Source organism: Mugil cephalus, chromosome 2 (assembly GCF_022458985.1).
Source record: "Mugil cephalus isolate CIBA_MC_2020 chromosome 2, CIBA_Mcephalus_1.1, whole genome shotgun sequence".
NCBI classification, from domain to species: Eukaryota; Metazoa; Chordata; class Actinopteri; order Mugiliformes; family Mugilidae; genus Mugil; species Mugil cephalus.
In genome coordinates this window covers 27,454,649-27,471,339 of record NC_061771.1, presented here as the reverse complement: position 1 = coordinate 27,471,339, position 16,691 = coordinate 27,454,649, and the positions used below count along the sequence as shown (strand labels likewise).

The 16,691-nt window shown below is 42.7% G+C and overlaps 1 protein-coding gene across 4 annotated transcripts in view; it reads left to right on the top strand.

The window, feature by feature from the left end:
* Nucleotides 1-16,037, top strand: part of usp34 (ubiquitin specific peptidase 34) — a 74,822-nt gene extending 58,785 nt beyond the window's left edge. For all 4 annotated transcript variants that reach the window (XM_047577616.1, XM_047577615.1, XM_047577614.1 and 1 more), the window contains exons 64-78: nucleotides 483-630; nucleotides 779-1,083; nucleotides 1,933-2,262; nucleotides 3,603-3,760; nucleotides 3,854-3,932; nucleotides 4,243-4,369; nucleotides 5,637-5,744; nucleotides 5,846-5,950; nucleotides 7,454-7,578; nucleotides 8,260-8,383; nucleotides 8,467-8,546; nucleotides 8,631-8,771; nucleotides 10,196-10,336; nucleotides 13,189-13,345; nucleotides 14,237-16,037. In XM_047577616.1, the coding sequence (XP_047433572.1) occupies nucleotides 483-630; nucleotides 779-1,083; nucleotides 1,933-2,262; nucleotides 3,603-3,760; nucleotides 3,854-3,932; nucleotides 4,243-4,369; nucleotides 5,637-5,744; nucleotides 5,846-5,950; nucleotides 7,454-7,578; nucleotides 8,260-8,383; nucleotides 8,467-8,546; nucleotides 8,631-8,771; nucleotides 10,196-10,336; nucleotides 13,189-13,345; nucleotides 14,237-15,015 (2,907 nt within the window). In that variant the 3' untranslated portion in view covers nucleotides 15,016-16,037. The remainder of the gene's footprint in view (nucleotides 1-482; nucleotides 631-778; nucleotides 1,084-1,932; nucleotides 2,263-3,602; nucleotides 3,761-3,853; nucleotides 3,933-4,242; nucleotides 4,370-5,636; nucleotides 5,745-5,845; nucleotides 5,951-7,453; nucleotides 7,579-8,259; nucleotides 8,384-8,466; nucleotides 8,547-8,630; nucleotides 8,772-10,195; nucleotides 10,337-13,188; nucleotides 13,346-14,236) is intronic.
* The last annotated feature ends 654 nt before the right edge of the window (nucleotides 16,038-16,691 follow it).

Genomic DNA, 16,691 nt, shown 5'->3' with positions numbered 1-16,691 from the left:
TTGTTGCTCTATCGTAGCGTTGGATGTGAGGTTTAGCACAGCTGGAAATTACTGCATGTGGTGAATCCAGAGTCAAGCCATCTGTGCATACACACATGAGAACTCCTGTGTAGTCGCCCAGAGACAAGAAGACACAGGAAGACACACAATTATAACTGTATAACGTATAAAAGTGCATTGAACCTAATATAAAAAAAAAAGGGAGATTAAACCACTCTAATATTAATCCGTTGTATTTGTGTTGGAGCGTCACTGTGGCCGTCCGATAAATATATAAATAAACATGTGTGAAGTGAACATGAGTTATTGCACAATTATCAGTATAAATATGGATCACTGCATTATTGTGTGGCAGTGTGTGACCGTCAGAGTGAGGAGTGCTCAGGAATGGTTTGTTGCTGTGCTCTGTACGGTGCATGTAGTCGCTTTGTTCTGATTTCCCGTCTGTGTGTGTGTGTTTGTGTGTGTGCGCCTCCCGTCAGGTGATCGAGTACAACCCGTCCCAGTGCCTGGACTGGTTGGCTGTGCAGACCCCCAGGAACAAACTGGCTCACAGCTGGGTGCTGCAGAACATGGAGAACTGGGTGGAGCGTTTCCTGCTGGCTCACAACTACCCGCGAGTCCGCACATGTAAGAGCCTCGGCCTTGTCTGCATCGTGAATACGTTCGCCTGTGTGCAAACCAAAGAGTAAAGAGCCTGATCTCTGCTTTGAGGTCAAGTTTCCTCCTGATGCTCGCTGAATCTGTGCCTCCACCATCTTTCTCCTCCTCCCTCCAGCGGCGGCGTACCTCCTGGTCTCCCTCATCCCCAGCAACTCCTTCCGCCAGATGTTCCGCTCCACGCGCTCCCTCCACCTGCCGACCCGCGAGCTGCCGCTGTCGCCCGACACCACCGTGGTCCTGCACCAGGTCTACAACCTGCTGCTGGGGCTGCTGGGACGCGCCAAGCTGTACGTGGACGCCAGCGTCCACGGAACCACCAAGCTGGTGCAGTACTTCAGCTTCATGACCTACTGCCTCATCTCCAAGACGGAGAAACTCATGTTCTCTGGATACTTCATGGACCTGTGGAACCTCTTCCAGGTACGTCTGCTTTTTTTTTTATATTCAAATAAAATTCAAAATAGGTGTAAAAGTTCTGTTTTTTTAATGTAAGTGTATAAAATAAGTATTCTTTAATTAACCATTATAGTAAGAATGAATGTTTAGACTGACTTGAAGGAGCGAAGCATGTCTGTGATGATGATGTGGTGCTTGTGGGTTCGATCCCCAGAATGTGCTACATGCTGAAGTGTCCCTGAGCCAGACACTGAACCTCCAGTTGCTCCCATTGTGTAGCACTGGTGTGTGAATGTGTGTGTGTGCTTGTGTGAGCGAATGGTTAGATGTGTCTGTGACTGTAGAGCTCGTTAAGAACCAATAAAACCAGATCATTTACCTGAATTACCGAGCTAACGAGCGCTAACGGGAGAGAACCTGACTGCAGACGTCTCAGCGTAAAACAATGGAGTAGTCTCCAGTCAAACTTCACTTCCCAAAAGATATTTGCTGCCTCCGTAAACCAGTTAAGGTAAAAAAAAAAAAGAATCTATTGGATGCAGTTAAGTTGTTTTTCATCCAGTCGGAGCCTCCTCTGTTACAGAGTCCAGACTTTTCATCCTGAATCTGGGCAGACGCACAAATATTCACTGAGGTCACATGAGGAAAGGCAGCTTTTTGATAGGACGCTTGTCTCCTTCTTCTAATTGTAAAACTATTTGTTCAAAATGAGTATTCCTGAATAACGTAGGGGTGGAGCCGAACCAGAATAGTCAGAAATGACCTTTGAATCATTTTTCTCTGTTGCTTTATATGTTATTCTTGAGCTGCCACTGGTGCTTTGCCTGAATCCATTTCTCATGTCATATGTCGACTCCCCCCCCCTGGATTTAGCCCAAACTGTCGGAGCCGGCCATCGCCACCAACCACAACAAGCAGGCGCTGCTGTCCTTCTGGTACAACGTGTGCGTGGACTGCCCGGAGAACGTGCGGCTGGTGGTGCAGAACCCCGTGGTGACCAAGAACATCGCCTTCAACTACATCCTGGCCGACCACGACGACCAGGAGGTGGTGCTCTTCAACCGCGGCATGCTGCCCGCCTACTACGGCATCCTGCGCATGTGCTGCGAGCAGTCGCCCGCCTTCACGCGCCAGCTGGCCTCGCACCAGAACATCCAGTGGGCCTTCAAGAACCTGACGCCGCACGCCAGCCAGTATCCAGGGGTGAGTCCACGCTCCGACTTAAAGTCAGATAGTCGTGGTTGTGTTTGGGAAACTGGTTTTAGATGGGGGGGGTCCCGATCCGATCCGATCCGATATAGATATGGTATCAGCCTGATATCAGCAGAGTATCGGATTATATCGACCTGCGCTTAAAATCTCAGATGAAAGCAGTACTTTTTATTATTATTATTTGTAAACATTTAACAGGACATACAAAGGTGCTATATGAATAAGAATATACAAGTAATAACAAGGATTTTTTAAAAATATTTTCATCTACAATAACAATAAAATAAATACAACTAAAAAAGGCAAAACCGGACCAGTAATAAAACGCAAATGAGAGGAATAGGGGATATCAGTCACAAGTGTTTGTACGATAGAAGCAATACAAAACTCTTCATATGTGAACGTTAAGTTTTATTTTTGTTGCAGCTTCTTCATTTAGACTTTTATCCTGACAACTAGATGCTAGTTGGTGTAAAAACATGATAAAGAGCGTTTCAGCGGATTCATTCTGCATCCGATCACGTGACAAAAGTGCAAAAATGTGCAAACCCTCATCAAATTTCATAGCTGAAACCTGTTTATTCACCTGTATTAACTTTTTCTGGTTTAATATGACACAAATGCCGTCAATAGTAATGAGCTGCAACTTCTCTAATTACCAAATACTCATTTGAGGACATTGGGACTTCGTTATTTGCATTTTTGTCTTGCACAGCCAGGATTTAGTCATGACTTTATCAAAATATACAGTGAATTAATCTGCATGTCCACATATGAGGACATCAGTTTTTCCCAAAATCTTCTTCCTTGTTTGAACGTTAGTTTTTATACCCTAGACTAATTGAAAATGCATAGAAACGAAAAGCTCAGGTCTCAGGAGGTTGAACACGTGGAAAAGAAACGTAAAACAAATAAGCAGCATGCAGAGCCCACATGATCACAAGATTTAAACTTTAATCATCGCTACATTTAGCAGACCACACATGCTCTCAAATTAATGAGATGTCCGACCCTATCAATGCCACTTCAGACATTATAATTATCTGAGCATTTTCAGATGATTATAATGCAGTATCTCCGTGGACCCATGGCATAATCCTCGAGGCTACATTGTCGGTGTCGTAAGTGAAATAGTCGTATCGGGACACCCTCTGGTTTTGGAGCTGATGATGGATTCCTTCTTTGGATTCATATTTATTTATTTATTCATTTACCTGATGACGGAGTCATTCAGATTCACACATGAAGTGATAAGATTACAAAAAAGAAAAACAAGGCCATAGCTGAGCTGCTTGAGCTGGAGCGGACTGCGTTTGTGCTGCCCCCTGCAGGCGGTGGAGGAGCTGTTCAACTTGATGCAGCTGTTCGTGGCTCAGCGAGCCGACATGCGAGAGGAGGAAGTGGAGGACGTCAAACAGTTCAAGAAAACCACCATCAGCTGCTACCTGCGCTGCCTGGACGGGCGCTCCTGCTGGACCACCCTCATCAGGTCAGTGCGTCCTCGGAGGCCTGATCATCAAACCTTTGTCAAACTGTTTCTGAAATGACACGTGTGTGTGTGTGTTTGCCGTTTGCCTCTCAGTGCCTTCAGAGTCCTGCTGGAGAACGACGAGGACCGACTGCTGGTCGTCTTCAACCGAGGACTCATCCTCATGACTGAGGTACGTTCAGGATCGCCTCTTAAACTCAGCTTTATAAACATTCAGTGTCTCTAACTACTTTATGTCTCAGAATAAAACCTGAGGGGGAAACTATTCATAACTATTTCCATTAAAGTACATTTTTGTTTAGGTATTTATAACCACTTACAAAAAACATAATTGGCAACCAATGGTTGCTCTTATAAACCACAAGTAAAAAGAAAGGTGCTTTAGGAGGTAAAAGAGGAGGGTTTGTAGGTTGGCTGTTGCAGGAAGTGAAGCCATACTCACCCTTCCCTTGTGTCGCCCATCTCCCCCCCCCCCCCCGCAGTCCTTCAACACGTTGCACATGATGTACCACGAGGCGACGGCGTGTCACGTCACCGGAGACCTGGTGGAGCTGCTCTCCATCTTCCTGTCCGTCCTCAAAGCCACTCGGCCGTACCTGCAGCGCAAAGGTCAGAACACTGCGTGTTAGATAACCGCTGGTTGCACCTGGACACATCTACTAATCTGGGACGAAGCAACTTGACCAGGGACAAAAACACTGTTTTTTTTTTCAATCCACTAATCAATTTTGAGATTTTTTTTTTTTTTTTACTGTTTTTCTTCATTAACATGACTTTTATCAAAGGAGTTTTAAAAAGTGGTCAAAATGCACACTGAGGTGTTCATTCCACTACACTTTGTCTGTGTTCAGCCTCTAATTTAGTCCTAAATTCTCTAAAAGTCATTTTTTTTACTGTGAGTCTCGTCTCTACCCGGTGTATGAGCTACTGTTGTGAAGCTCTTTATCTCCTGCAGAAGTCTGTCAGGTCCAAATATGGTCATATCCTGTCTATTGGCAACCAATCGTGAAAGTAGAAAGGCCGATCTGAAACTGAACTCTCATTGGCTGGTGTCGATTTCCCACCACGTGATTGGTTAAAAGGCGTCACGTGACCGGATATTCCACCGGTCAGTGTTTATGTGCGGAGGACATTTAGAAATGTCGTGAAGTCTTCTCTCGAGAAGAAAATTACAGCTCAAATTAGCAAGAAAAGTTAAAGAAAAGACACAGGAAGGAGAGAGAGCAAGTCAGACTCATCTGAGTTCATCCGTCCGTAAATTGTCTTTGGTAAAAGGAGACGAAGGTGGATCAACATGATCAACATGAATGATGTTCATGTTCGGTTTCCAATAAAAATATACATGATTTTACAATTTAAAACTTTAATACAACTTTAAAGGCATTTTACTCTGAGCCACAAATCTCCACTTCAGTAGCACTTACACAAACCAAACTTTCCACATTTATTCCTAACTACATTCTATAGGTATTTACAAAGAGGTTTTTAATATATCACTGAGCCTGATTTACAAACATTTTACTCCCAAAAACATGGCTTTTTTTTTTTTTTTTGTACCGTTGACAATATTTTTTTTGTGTGTTATAAAAGGAAATATCCAAAATTCCCTCTGTAAATACCTGGAAATCTAATATATTAACAAAATAAAACAACAATTTTGAACCTCATTTAAGCCATTATTGAGATATCTGTTCTGGAAAATTATGCAAATTAGTGCAAATTTAAGTAGGTAAATCCTCACGTGAGCAGCCTATTTAAATGTAGATTCACAGAAAACTTGTAATACAAAAAAATATTGTATTTATGTAAGTAACCAACTGGAGAAGTTTTCCTCTATTGCGCTGATCAGGTTTTTCCTCTTTTCTCGACTCCCCAGATGTGAAGCAGGCTCTGATCCAGTGGCAGGAGAGGATCGACTTCGCCCACAAGCTGCTCACGCTCCTCAACTCCTACAGCCCCCCCGAGCTCCGTAACGCCTGCTTAGGTAGCGCTCAACATCATTTTCAGTTTTCACGTCTTACGCTACTTGTTTGAAGCTGATTTTTCTTTCCTGCCTGTGGTGACGTGTCCTCCTGCTCGTTGCAGACGTCCTGAAGGAACTTGTTCTGCTGAGTCCACATGACTTCCTGCACACACTGGTCCCGTTCCTGCAGCACAACCACTGCACCTACCACCACAGCAACATCCCCAGTAAGCCTCCTCTCTCCTCTGATCTCCTCCTGGCCCCTCTTTCTCCACACATCCTTATTTGCAAGGAAACAAAATGAAATGCGTGGAAGCTGTTTATTTATCATTTACATCTGCTGATAATTAACGGGAAGGTGCAGTAAAAGAACAGAGACACGTTTTCTTCTCAGGTTTGTGTGTCTGCAGCTTGTTGATGATGGAAAAATCAGCATTTATGAAACAATTTAGTTTTTGCAATTAAGTGCTCTTAGAAAAAGAAAAAAAAAAACGGATGCCACTTCATTGGGTACACTAAATGACACTGAACGAGTGTCTATTTCTGATTTAACTTATGATGTTTAGTTTGTGGTGAAACTGTTTCAGAAAGGAGGTCGTTCACCGTTTTGAAGGATGTAGTTTCTGTTATTTAGATTCGTCTACTGACTAAAAAACAGCTGTCAAAATAATAGAAACGTGTGTTGCATTTGAGATTTAGTGCAGGTTTGTTTTCACTAGTGTACCAAATAAATTGGCCGGTGTGTTTATAGTTGAACATATGTGAAGGACAGTATCCTCTCTTTCTTTTTTATATATAAAATAATATAAAAATGGAGGTGGAACAGCTCCTCTAAAGTGAAGTCAAAAAGTAGAGCTCCCCCTGGTGGCTGGAGGCTGCAGTATAGGTCATAAGTGGGCGGGACTTGGTACAAATTAAAACACTAAAATACACATGAAATATTTTTTTTTCAAACCTGGTTTCTGTCATTTCAGGTAGTTAATACAATGTTGACAAATGTTCAGGTGTTGATTTTTTTTTTGGATAAGTTTCGGTTTAGTTCGTTAATTGATGCTATAAAAAAGGATGTGATGTAATGGTGGCAGCCAGTTGCCATGCCAACCTCTCCATAAAGCTGTCCTTTGGGAAATAAATACGTTCAGTGTATAATTCAACATTTCATCATATCTGGTGGAGGTAGAGCAGAGTGTAGTGTTAATGAAACGAAAACATGAGTGAGCCTGGAGAAGTGTGGGCGGAGCAACAATACCGTGTCATCCATATTTATATACAGTCTATGGTTGAAGGTAAACAAGCCATACGTCATTTTTTTTTTTCAGGCTTCAGTCACATCTTGCAAGCTGAGCCTCTTCATTTGGACATTTTCAGCAGCTTTTTAAAAAGAAACCAGACAGGAGAGTTGGAAAATGTTTCATTGGACGTGGGAGTAGACCTTTAAATGAGAGGAGGATTCAGTCTGGTAGAAAACATGAAATAAGCGTTGTACTATGAGGCAAATTCAGATTGTTCACATATGTTCAGATTTATCCTAAAATGAATCTTGAATAACGTCTTCGTCAGTGTAATGTTATTCAAGCTAGTCCTCGTCCCGTCCATGTGGTAGATCCTGTTCATTCTTTAAAGTTTTCATATAGAACAAGTGCTTTACATACAAAAAACTTCAATTGAAAAAAAAATCAGTTGAAAGCAGGACTAAAAAGGTCCCGTTGTCCCTGCCTGTCCATCCACAGTGTCCTTCGGGCCGTACCTGCCCTGCAGAGAGAACATCAAGCTGATGGGAGCCAAAAACAACATCCGACCCCCGAGGCCCGAACTCAACATGTGTCTGTTGCCCTCGTTGGTGGAGAGCAGCAAGGTACGTTCACTGTGGAAGGCTGGGTTTGAAATGTAAATCCATTCGTTCACTATTGATTTGTTGCTTCATTTCTTTTCATTTAATGTGCACCATCACTGGACAGGTTTTTGCACAACAAAGGAGCAGAAGGGTTTAGAAGAAAGAATTGTATCGCCTCTATTTACTTTCATCCACAAAAGGGAAACACTTTTGTAGTTTATGGAATAACTTTTTTAGACTGACACATTTTACACAGTTTAACATTCCACCTTTTAAATGATTTATGAAGCAAATAAGCAGAAAAAAAAACATCGTATCCATGCACGTGTTCCCAACACACTGTTAGTGTCTCCTGGCTGGTGTCACAGCATTTCTGCATAAAAATTAGTTAAACTCCAATCAAACAAAAGAAAGAAATGAAAAGAAATATTGTACTTTTTTATGTTTATTAAAGAAAATGAATCATTCGTTCATATCTGTTATTAAAGTCAGTTGTTTCCAGTATCTGCTGTGAGCTCCTAAATATTTCTGGTAACTGCTGATCAGTGTCGACAGCAGCTTGGAGGAATTTGATCCCTTTCCTCAGAACAGAATCACTTAAGTTCTGAGATGTTGGTGGTTTCCTCTCATGAACTGATTGGCCAATGCTGTTGTAAAAAAAAGAAAAAGGCGGTATGGCATTAATCTGTGTGTGACTCTCAGGGCAAAGACGAGGTTTATGACCGGATGCTGCTCGATTACTTCCTCTCCTACCATCACTTCATTCACCTGCTGTGTCGCGTCGCCATCAACTGCGAGAAATTCACCGACACGCTCGTCAAACTGAGTACGTATCAACAAGAAGAAGTCTGTTACACCCTCAGATAACGTCAGAGACGTGGACGTTAACGAGCTCTGTCTCTGTCTCAGGTGTGCTGATAGCGTACGAAGGACTCCCTCTTCATCTGGCCCTCTTCCCCAAACTGTGGACGGACCTCTGTCAGTCACAGGTACAGCTGGACTCCTCTGCTTGGTGTAATCTTTAGTGAACAGGAACAGTTGCTCAGGCTGAATTCTTCTCACTTCTCTTTCAGTCCGTTCTGGCTAAGACATGTGTGAAGCTGCTGTGTGAAGATCCCGCCTTCAGCGAGTACATTAAGTGTATCCTGATGGACGAGAGGACGTTCCTCAACAACAACATGGCCTACTCCTTCCTCACCTGCTTCCTGCACAAGGTACGAGTGATATTTTATCTTGTTTCCTTAAATCCTAGACAGTATGTATCTGTGGATCAGATCGAGCTGTGATGTATGCAGCTCTATCCCTTTAAGAATCATCCCCAAAACATGATTTATAAATGTTTTTAGGAAATGACCTAATGAATAAAATTTAAACTGTGCAAGAAATGCTTTTTAAATTGATTTCATTTTTTTTTTTTTATTAGCTTTATTCAGGTTTTTAGGAAATGTGTCATTGCTTCTTTTAATGTTTCACTATAACTAGGGATGTCCAGATCGGTACCTGAGCCGATCCATGTGTTTTTAAACTGATCGGATCAAGATGAGGCTGAAACCAAACCGGCTCCAACTCATCCTTCAGATCAAACCTCATCTGTTCAGACTGGCCTTCTCTTTAAATTTGGACCTAGCTTCGTGACCCGTTTGGTTTATTTTCATTCTGTCTGTCCTGTGACTTTAAACGTGTAGAAAATCTTCACACTCTGGAAAATTAAGTCAGTCAAACAATTCTAAATTGTACGAAGTGGCCAAAGTTGATCATCACCAACAAATCCTGAAGGTTTAAAAGAAGAGAAAAGTTTCCTGGAGGTAAATCTTCCACAGAAGGTTGGGGAGTTTATGGCAGCGTTGGAGGACCAGAACATTTCTGGAGTAGAGAACACAAACTACAAACTCCCCTCTCTACATCACTACATGAACTCTGACTGAAAGATTTATTGGACTGAATCCAGGTGACTCTAAGAGGCCAAGGACCCCAAACTGATGGGGTGTAGAGAGAGTGTTTTTGTTGTTGTTTAGGAGGAGCCTTTGTCTCAGCTTGTCGCACATTTGGTTTTGTGTTTATTTTTGTAAAGCACAAGAATTAATAATAGCATTCTTCTTCTTCTTCTTCTTCTGGGATTATTGGCAGCTTTGACACTAGCCAACCTCAGTGTGACTCCACAGGAACGTAGTTTGAGTTTAAACTTTTGAGACCTAAACATCCGCCTGTGGATTATAAAACAAAAAAAAAAAAGCTTGCTGTATTTGAAATATCCTAACTCACCGATGAACAAAATTCAAAGTGTAGCTGAACACTGGGAAACAAAAAAAGCCATTATGGTGACAATGAGGGGTTGGGGGAGCGACGCAAGACCGTGAAGACCCAGGAAGAGAGAGTTGTTTGGAGGAATTTGTTGAGATGTCACGACAGTCTTCCAGACTAAAGCACAACTTCCCAGTGTTCAGCAACACTGAGTTACGGTAATTCAAAAACCACAAGCTTTAACGGATGGCAGACGATACCGGAAACGGATAATAACTGGAGATCCGATCATTTTAAAAACACCTGGACTTTTTTGTTTGTTTTGTTTTGTTTTTTTAACAGTTAAACTTAAAGAAATGATGAGGCAGGAGAATAAAGTGCGGTTTGATCTGTGCAGGTCCAGGTTTTGTCTGGTCCCAGCTGCTCCAACCTGATCGGGGTCCTGGTGACCAACCTGCTGAGTGAACAGAGCAGCCTGCAGCCTGAACTGGCCGCTCACCGCATGGAGCTCAACAAGACCAGCAGCCTGCTCAACGCGGTACGCAAACGCACACACACACGTATGCTACTGATGATACTTCCGATAAAGTAAAGTAAGTCCGGTAAAGGGAAACGTCCCCACACCTGAGACGGACCTCTGCGATGGAAACCCTTAAATTCAGACAGTACATAGTGAAAATACATCTGTAACACTTATGAGGGATTTCGCAAAACCAGGACTTGTGTATATATATCGGATAGATTCGACTACTGGAGCCGCGTGACATGTAAGAATGACACTCAATTTGGGTGCACCCTAATAACCTAAATTCTTTGTTTCAATTTCAAACTTTAGTTTCTCTGATCCAATGTAAGGGTTTTCAATAAACCAAAGAAAAAAAGTTAGAAAGTTAGTCAGTTAAAATACTACACAACGCCATTCACTTGAGAAGAATTATCCTACACAACAGCAGTGCGTTTACAATCCCAGGAGAAGTTCAATGTCCAAAAAAAAGACAAAAGGTGAGTGCTGGTCTGGTGTTTGAGGGATGGAGAAAATCTAAGTTTGGTGAGTTTGAGGGTAGGGGGAATTGTGTGAGAGGGCTGAGTGTGAGGGTGTTCCAGATGTTGGGCCTACCACACCAGGGAGTGTAGCAGGACCTGTCCGGTGACAAGGGGATATCTAGGGTTCACTTCACTCTAGATCAAGTGGGTGGCTCGCCTTCACTTCACTTCACTTCACTTCACTTCACTTCACTGGAACAGGTAAAACAAACAAACAAACAAAAAAAACTGACCTGTTAATGGACAGGGTCAGAGAAATATCATCAGTTACATAGTACAGTTCGTCATTCACAGTTACCATGGCAACAGTTACCATCTTAGTTAAACTGCTTCTTGTAAATAACCGTTTTAACGTCTACATTCTATAATACATTCATGAACCAATCCAAGTGTAAAATAAAACAAAAATAATTCAATAAAACCAACAATCATGCTCACCGATCTCTGTGTTCGGCGGGGCACAGGCACAGAACGGCTCTGGCGCCCGGTACCGCAACAGGGGTCCTACACAAAAAGTAAACTAATAAACAAAATACTTTTGGTGACATTTCAGCGGAACACATCGTTCATGGATTGTGCCTTTACCTTGCTGCTGAGAGCAGTAACAGATGAGGGGGAAGTTGTCCACACACAGACACACCGACGAGAGTCAGGAGCAACAGCTAAGCGCTAGTAGACGAGCTAACGTTAGTTAAGAGCTAATCACAGCAACGGTCACAAACGTTTGCCGGCGAGTTAACGGTAGTCAAGAGTCAATAGCTTTAACGGCCAACGGCAGTAACGGCCAAAAACAACAGCCGTTACCACATCTACCATCTACTCGCTTTTTGTTGCCTTTTTTAGCAAAAACTCACTGATTGTTCGTTTTCCTTCAGTAGACTCCGTTTCACTGAATTTATCTCGTTTTTCTTCCTTTCGTTCACTTCGCTCACTTTCCAAGACTCTGCTCCGACTAGATGCTCTGTCTCTGCATAGACTGACACACACTCAAACATACCGGTGGGCGGGGCTAAACTGTGTTTACAGTTCTCTAATTGGCCGATCTGATCTGATGCATTCAGGGGACATAAAAACATGGGCAACACTGATACTGGATGAAACCATACATATAGTTTTCTTATTAAACTAAACAGTTAATAAAACATTCATTTCCTTTCTGTTTCTTTTCTAATTTATTTATGTAGTCCAATATATTAAAGGCTTGTACACGTAGACCATGTCATTGTACTGTTGTTTCTTAACAAAACATATAAATGGGAGATGATAGAGAATGTAGAATGCGTCTGGTCCAAAAAGAATTATGTCAAAGTCAGAGCGACTGGTCTTAGAGATTTTTTTAAAATGTGATTTACACATATTGTCTCTAACTGCTCTGATTAATGAGAAATTTGATATTTGGCAGCTTGTTTAATTGTTATACAGAAATATAAAATACATTTTTTCATTATTGCATTCACAAATGTGAAAGTCATTTTCATAGACACAAGTCGAACATGTATCGGTATTGGGATATTAGCCTTGATATTACTTGGAAAATAGTGATATCAAACATCGCTCGCCGGTACTGCACGTTTCCTTTTTTGTGTGTGTGTTTTTTGTTTTTGTTTTTTTCTTTCAGGGACCGTATACTAAATACCGTACTTCCTCTAATAGTAGCCGGTATTCAATTAATACCCGGGTCTCTCATAATGGCCGCGGGCGTGGTTTACAGGAACAGATAAAGATCGGCCTCGAATACAGGTCGTCAGTAGTCACCCAATTATAGATGTAGTAACACACAGGTACCACAGGTGGCAGTGGATTTGAAGTGACACATGAACCCAGTTTTATTTTAACGAAATACTGTCAAAACAACAGAGTTTTAGCAATCTGGCGCAAACAAGAAAACTATGAATCTATGAAGTATGCAGAGCAAAATAAAGCAGAGGCAGCTGAGAAACACTTAAATATTGACCCCTGAAGAATAAGTTACCCTCTGGCACGCTATGGCCATTTAAGTTGCGTTAAATTTTTCAAGTGTGTACGGTACCATTTAAAAACCTTGTCAATTTGCCCAATAAATGGAGCCTGTTTATTTTTTTTTTTTTTTTGTATGTATAGTGAACCTGCTAAACTGAAAGAAAAAAAAATGTGTAAATGGTTGGAAAACTGAAATGAAACACAGGTAATTTCTAATAAAAGTCTGCCTCCAATAATGTCCGGGTGTTCTGGGCGGCTGAGGAAAAAAAGGCCCTGGCCTCTATTACAGGAAATACGGTACATTAATTACATAGTGCAAAGAGATGTTTTCTACCAGATTACTTAAATGCTAATTTCCACGAATGTGTGTGTGTGTGTTTGTTATAGGACCTGAGGGCGTTGGTGCTGCTGCTGTCCGTCCAGCCTCCTCAGACCCTGGACCCAGCCCTCTGCCCGGCCCTGCAGGAGCTGCTGGGACGCTGTCGTCTTTGTGTCCAGCAGCGCAGCGCCCTGGAACTGGAGGCCAAAGACCACAAGGCCAAAGGTAACACATAGCTCCTCATCTTCCTCTTCCTGCCCTGAAAACAAACTGCCGTTGTGGTCGCTCTGTCGTCTGGTGTCTTACATCAGCGGTTCCCAACTAGTCAACATACAGGATACGTCCATCCACCCGTTGCACCAGTCTCTCAAGATTTCTAATGTGAAGACACAGGAAATGGCGTGTATTTAAAAAAACAAAAACAATCTTTCAGATTAAAATGGTTTTGAATCTGAAGCATAGACTGTATATAAATATGGACGACACATCTCCACTTCCTCTCATTGGCCAAACTGATGCTATTTTCCTGGGGATACGGGCGACGGCATCTCATGAGTTTCTCACCATAGTCTGATCAGTACAGTCCAAGGGCAGAGCCTCAGTATCGATGCGCCGCCCACACTTCCTGCAGACTCACTAGCGTTTTCATTTAATTAATTCTACGCTCTGCTCTACCTCCACCAGCTACAAGAAAATGTTGGATTGTGGTCTAATTTTTAACAATTGTTTTTATAGCTCTCACCTTCCCATGACACCACTTTACGGATCGGTTGGCATGGCAACTGGTGGTCACATCCTGTCATGTCCTGTTTTTATAGTGTCAAATAATTAAAACAAAACTTATCAAAAAAAATTATACTTGACACTCATCAACATTATATTTACCTAAAGTGACAGAAACCATCCTTGAAAATAAAAAATATTTGATGTGTATTTTTTTATGTGGCCTAAGTCTCGCCCACTGACATGGAGGGGGGTGGGGCGTATGACCTATATTGCAGCCTCCAGCCTGCAGGGGGAGCTCTACTTGCTTTCAGTCTATGATTTGAACATTATTATTGTTTTTGAATCCATTCATGCCACCTTCATTTAACTCGTTGTTTGTTTGTGTGTCAGCTGAGGATGAAGGGGCAACCCCGGTGAAGCGGCGGAGGGTGAGCAGTGACGACGACAGAGCCGGAGACGCACCGGCTCCCCTCTGCGTGGCCTCCACCTCCTCCTCGGCCCTCCCGCCCTGCAGCGAGCCGAAGCCCGACCACCAGGAGGCGCTGACTCCCACCAGCACCTCGGACACGGAGACCCGAGACTCCTCCTCTCTGATCGACCCCGGCACCGAGCAGGACCCGCCCTCTCCGGACCCCGCCCCCGCCGTCTCCGGAAACCTGGACTCGTCCCCCAAAGAGGAGAAGATGGAGGCATCTTCATCATCCTCCTCCTCGTTCTCCTCCTCCTCCTCCTCCCTGCTACAGGAGCCGGGCGAGGGGTTTGCGCAGGGGGAGGAGCCTGAGCTGGCGCAGCACGTTGCGACGGGTGAGGAGCAGCAGCAGGGGGAGGAAGAGGAGGAAGAGGAGGAGGTGGAGCAGCAGCAGCAGCAGCAGCAGCAAGAGAGGAGGAGGAGGGGTGATGCGATGTCTGCCGCCACAGAAGAGGTAAAGGAGGAGAAGGAGGCGGGGTCTAAGACCAGCAGCTCAGCCCCGCCCATCTCAGAGGACGCCACTTTCCCATCAGCCCTGGGGTTGGTGGGCGAGGGGCCGGACGGGGGTCATTCCTCCTCATCACAGGGGTTCCCAAGCTCCGGGCCCCCACCCGACATGCTGGACATGCTGTACAGGACGGTGGAAGCCACCATCGCCATAGTTACCAAACTGTCCGTTAAAGGCCCGGCGTCGTCATGACACCCTCAGCTCCCAGCCGCCACGAGATCTTTTCTTTCCCTTCTCTCTCTCTCTCTTTCTCTTTCTCTCTTTTGTAAATCTGAATTCTGCTCAGAGGAAAAGGACGATATTTCTATATTTCTTCTTCTTCTCCTGCTGCTGCTGTCGTGCTGCTGTTCGTTGCCTTCTGCTGATGTCCAGTCGGTCGGTCTCTCCAGCTTCAGTGGCTCCCGCCGTGTCGTCCCGCGCCCTCTCCACAAAAAAAAAAAATAGAAACGAGAAACCCCGACTCGCCCCCGACCCCGCCGCACAAACAACCCCTCGTTTTCACAAATAAAGAAGAAAAACAGGAAAAAAGTTGTACAAGCTACAGCACATTTATTATTATTATTATTATTTTCCTCAAAAGGGCAAAACTAGTTTTGTTCTGTTTCCTTTTTTGTTTGTTTGTTTCTTTTTGTGTGTGTGTGTTTTATACTGATTTGAATTTGATTTTATTGTTTGAGGTTTGCTTCTACGGGGAAAGGTTTACAGAACTTTAGTCTCCTGTATGTAATTTAATTTCATTGCATTTTTACTGTGTATAAAAACGGTCGTCCTCTGTGCCAGTTTTGTACTTTATGAACGAGGCAAAAAGAAAGTTGCCTTGAGTTTTTTCTGTGGTTTAATTATCCAGAAATGAGTTTACTTGTAAATTAAGAGAACCACAAGAAACTTGATTCTGTAAAGAATCCTCTCTAGTCATTGCCTGAAGGTGTATATGAAAACTATATAAATATATATATAAATATCTTTATATATATATGAATATATAAAAGTGGTGCTTTATTTGACTGTGGTTGAAATAAAGCCCCCGTCTTGGACCAGCTGGAGCTTTTATTTTCTTTACTGAAGTACATTCCATAATCTATTGTTTATTTTCGCTTCTTCTGCTGTGTTCTGATTATTATTATTATTATTATTATTTGTTTTTTTCTTCTGATTTTATTTTAATAGAGAATAAATTAATAAAAAACATTTTACTATGAAGAATTATGAACTGACATTCATATGGAGCAGTGAGGTTTTATTTCTCTGTTCAGGAAAAAGTTAGAAAATCGTAGACTTATTCAGACGTACCTGGAAAATACTAGTATTTATGTCGCACATAGACTAAATATGGACAACACATGTCCACTTCCTCTCATCAGACAAACTAACGCTATTTTTCTGGGTACGGTCCGAGGGCGGGGCCACGATATTGATGCCCCGCCCACACTTCCTAAGTACTAGCTCATTTTTTTATTTAATTAATACTACGCTCTGCTCTACCTCCACCAGCTACAAGGAAGTGTTGGATTGTTAGAACTCATTTTCAAACAGTTTTTACAACCTCAAGGTCACTCGGAACCACTTTAAGGAGCGGTTGGCATGGCAACTGGTGTTCACAATTATGTCACATTCTGTTTCTATAGCGTCAAATAGCTCACTAAAGTGAAACTTATCCAAACAGTTGACACAACTATCATCAACATTACATGCCTAAAACGACAGAAACAATCGTTATTTATTTATTTATTTTTTACTTTTACTTCGGCCCGCCCACTAAACATGGAGGAGGTAAAGTTTATGACCTATACTGTAGCCAGTCACCAGGGGGAGCTCTAATTTACTTTAGAGCAGACTCGTATATCAGAGATTATACATCAATAATAATA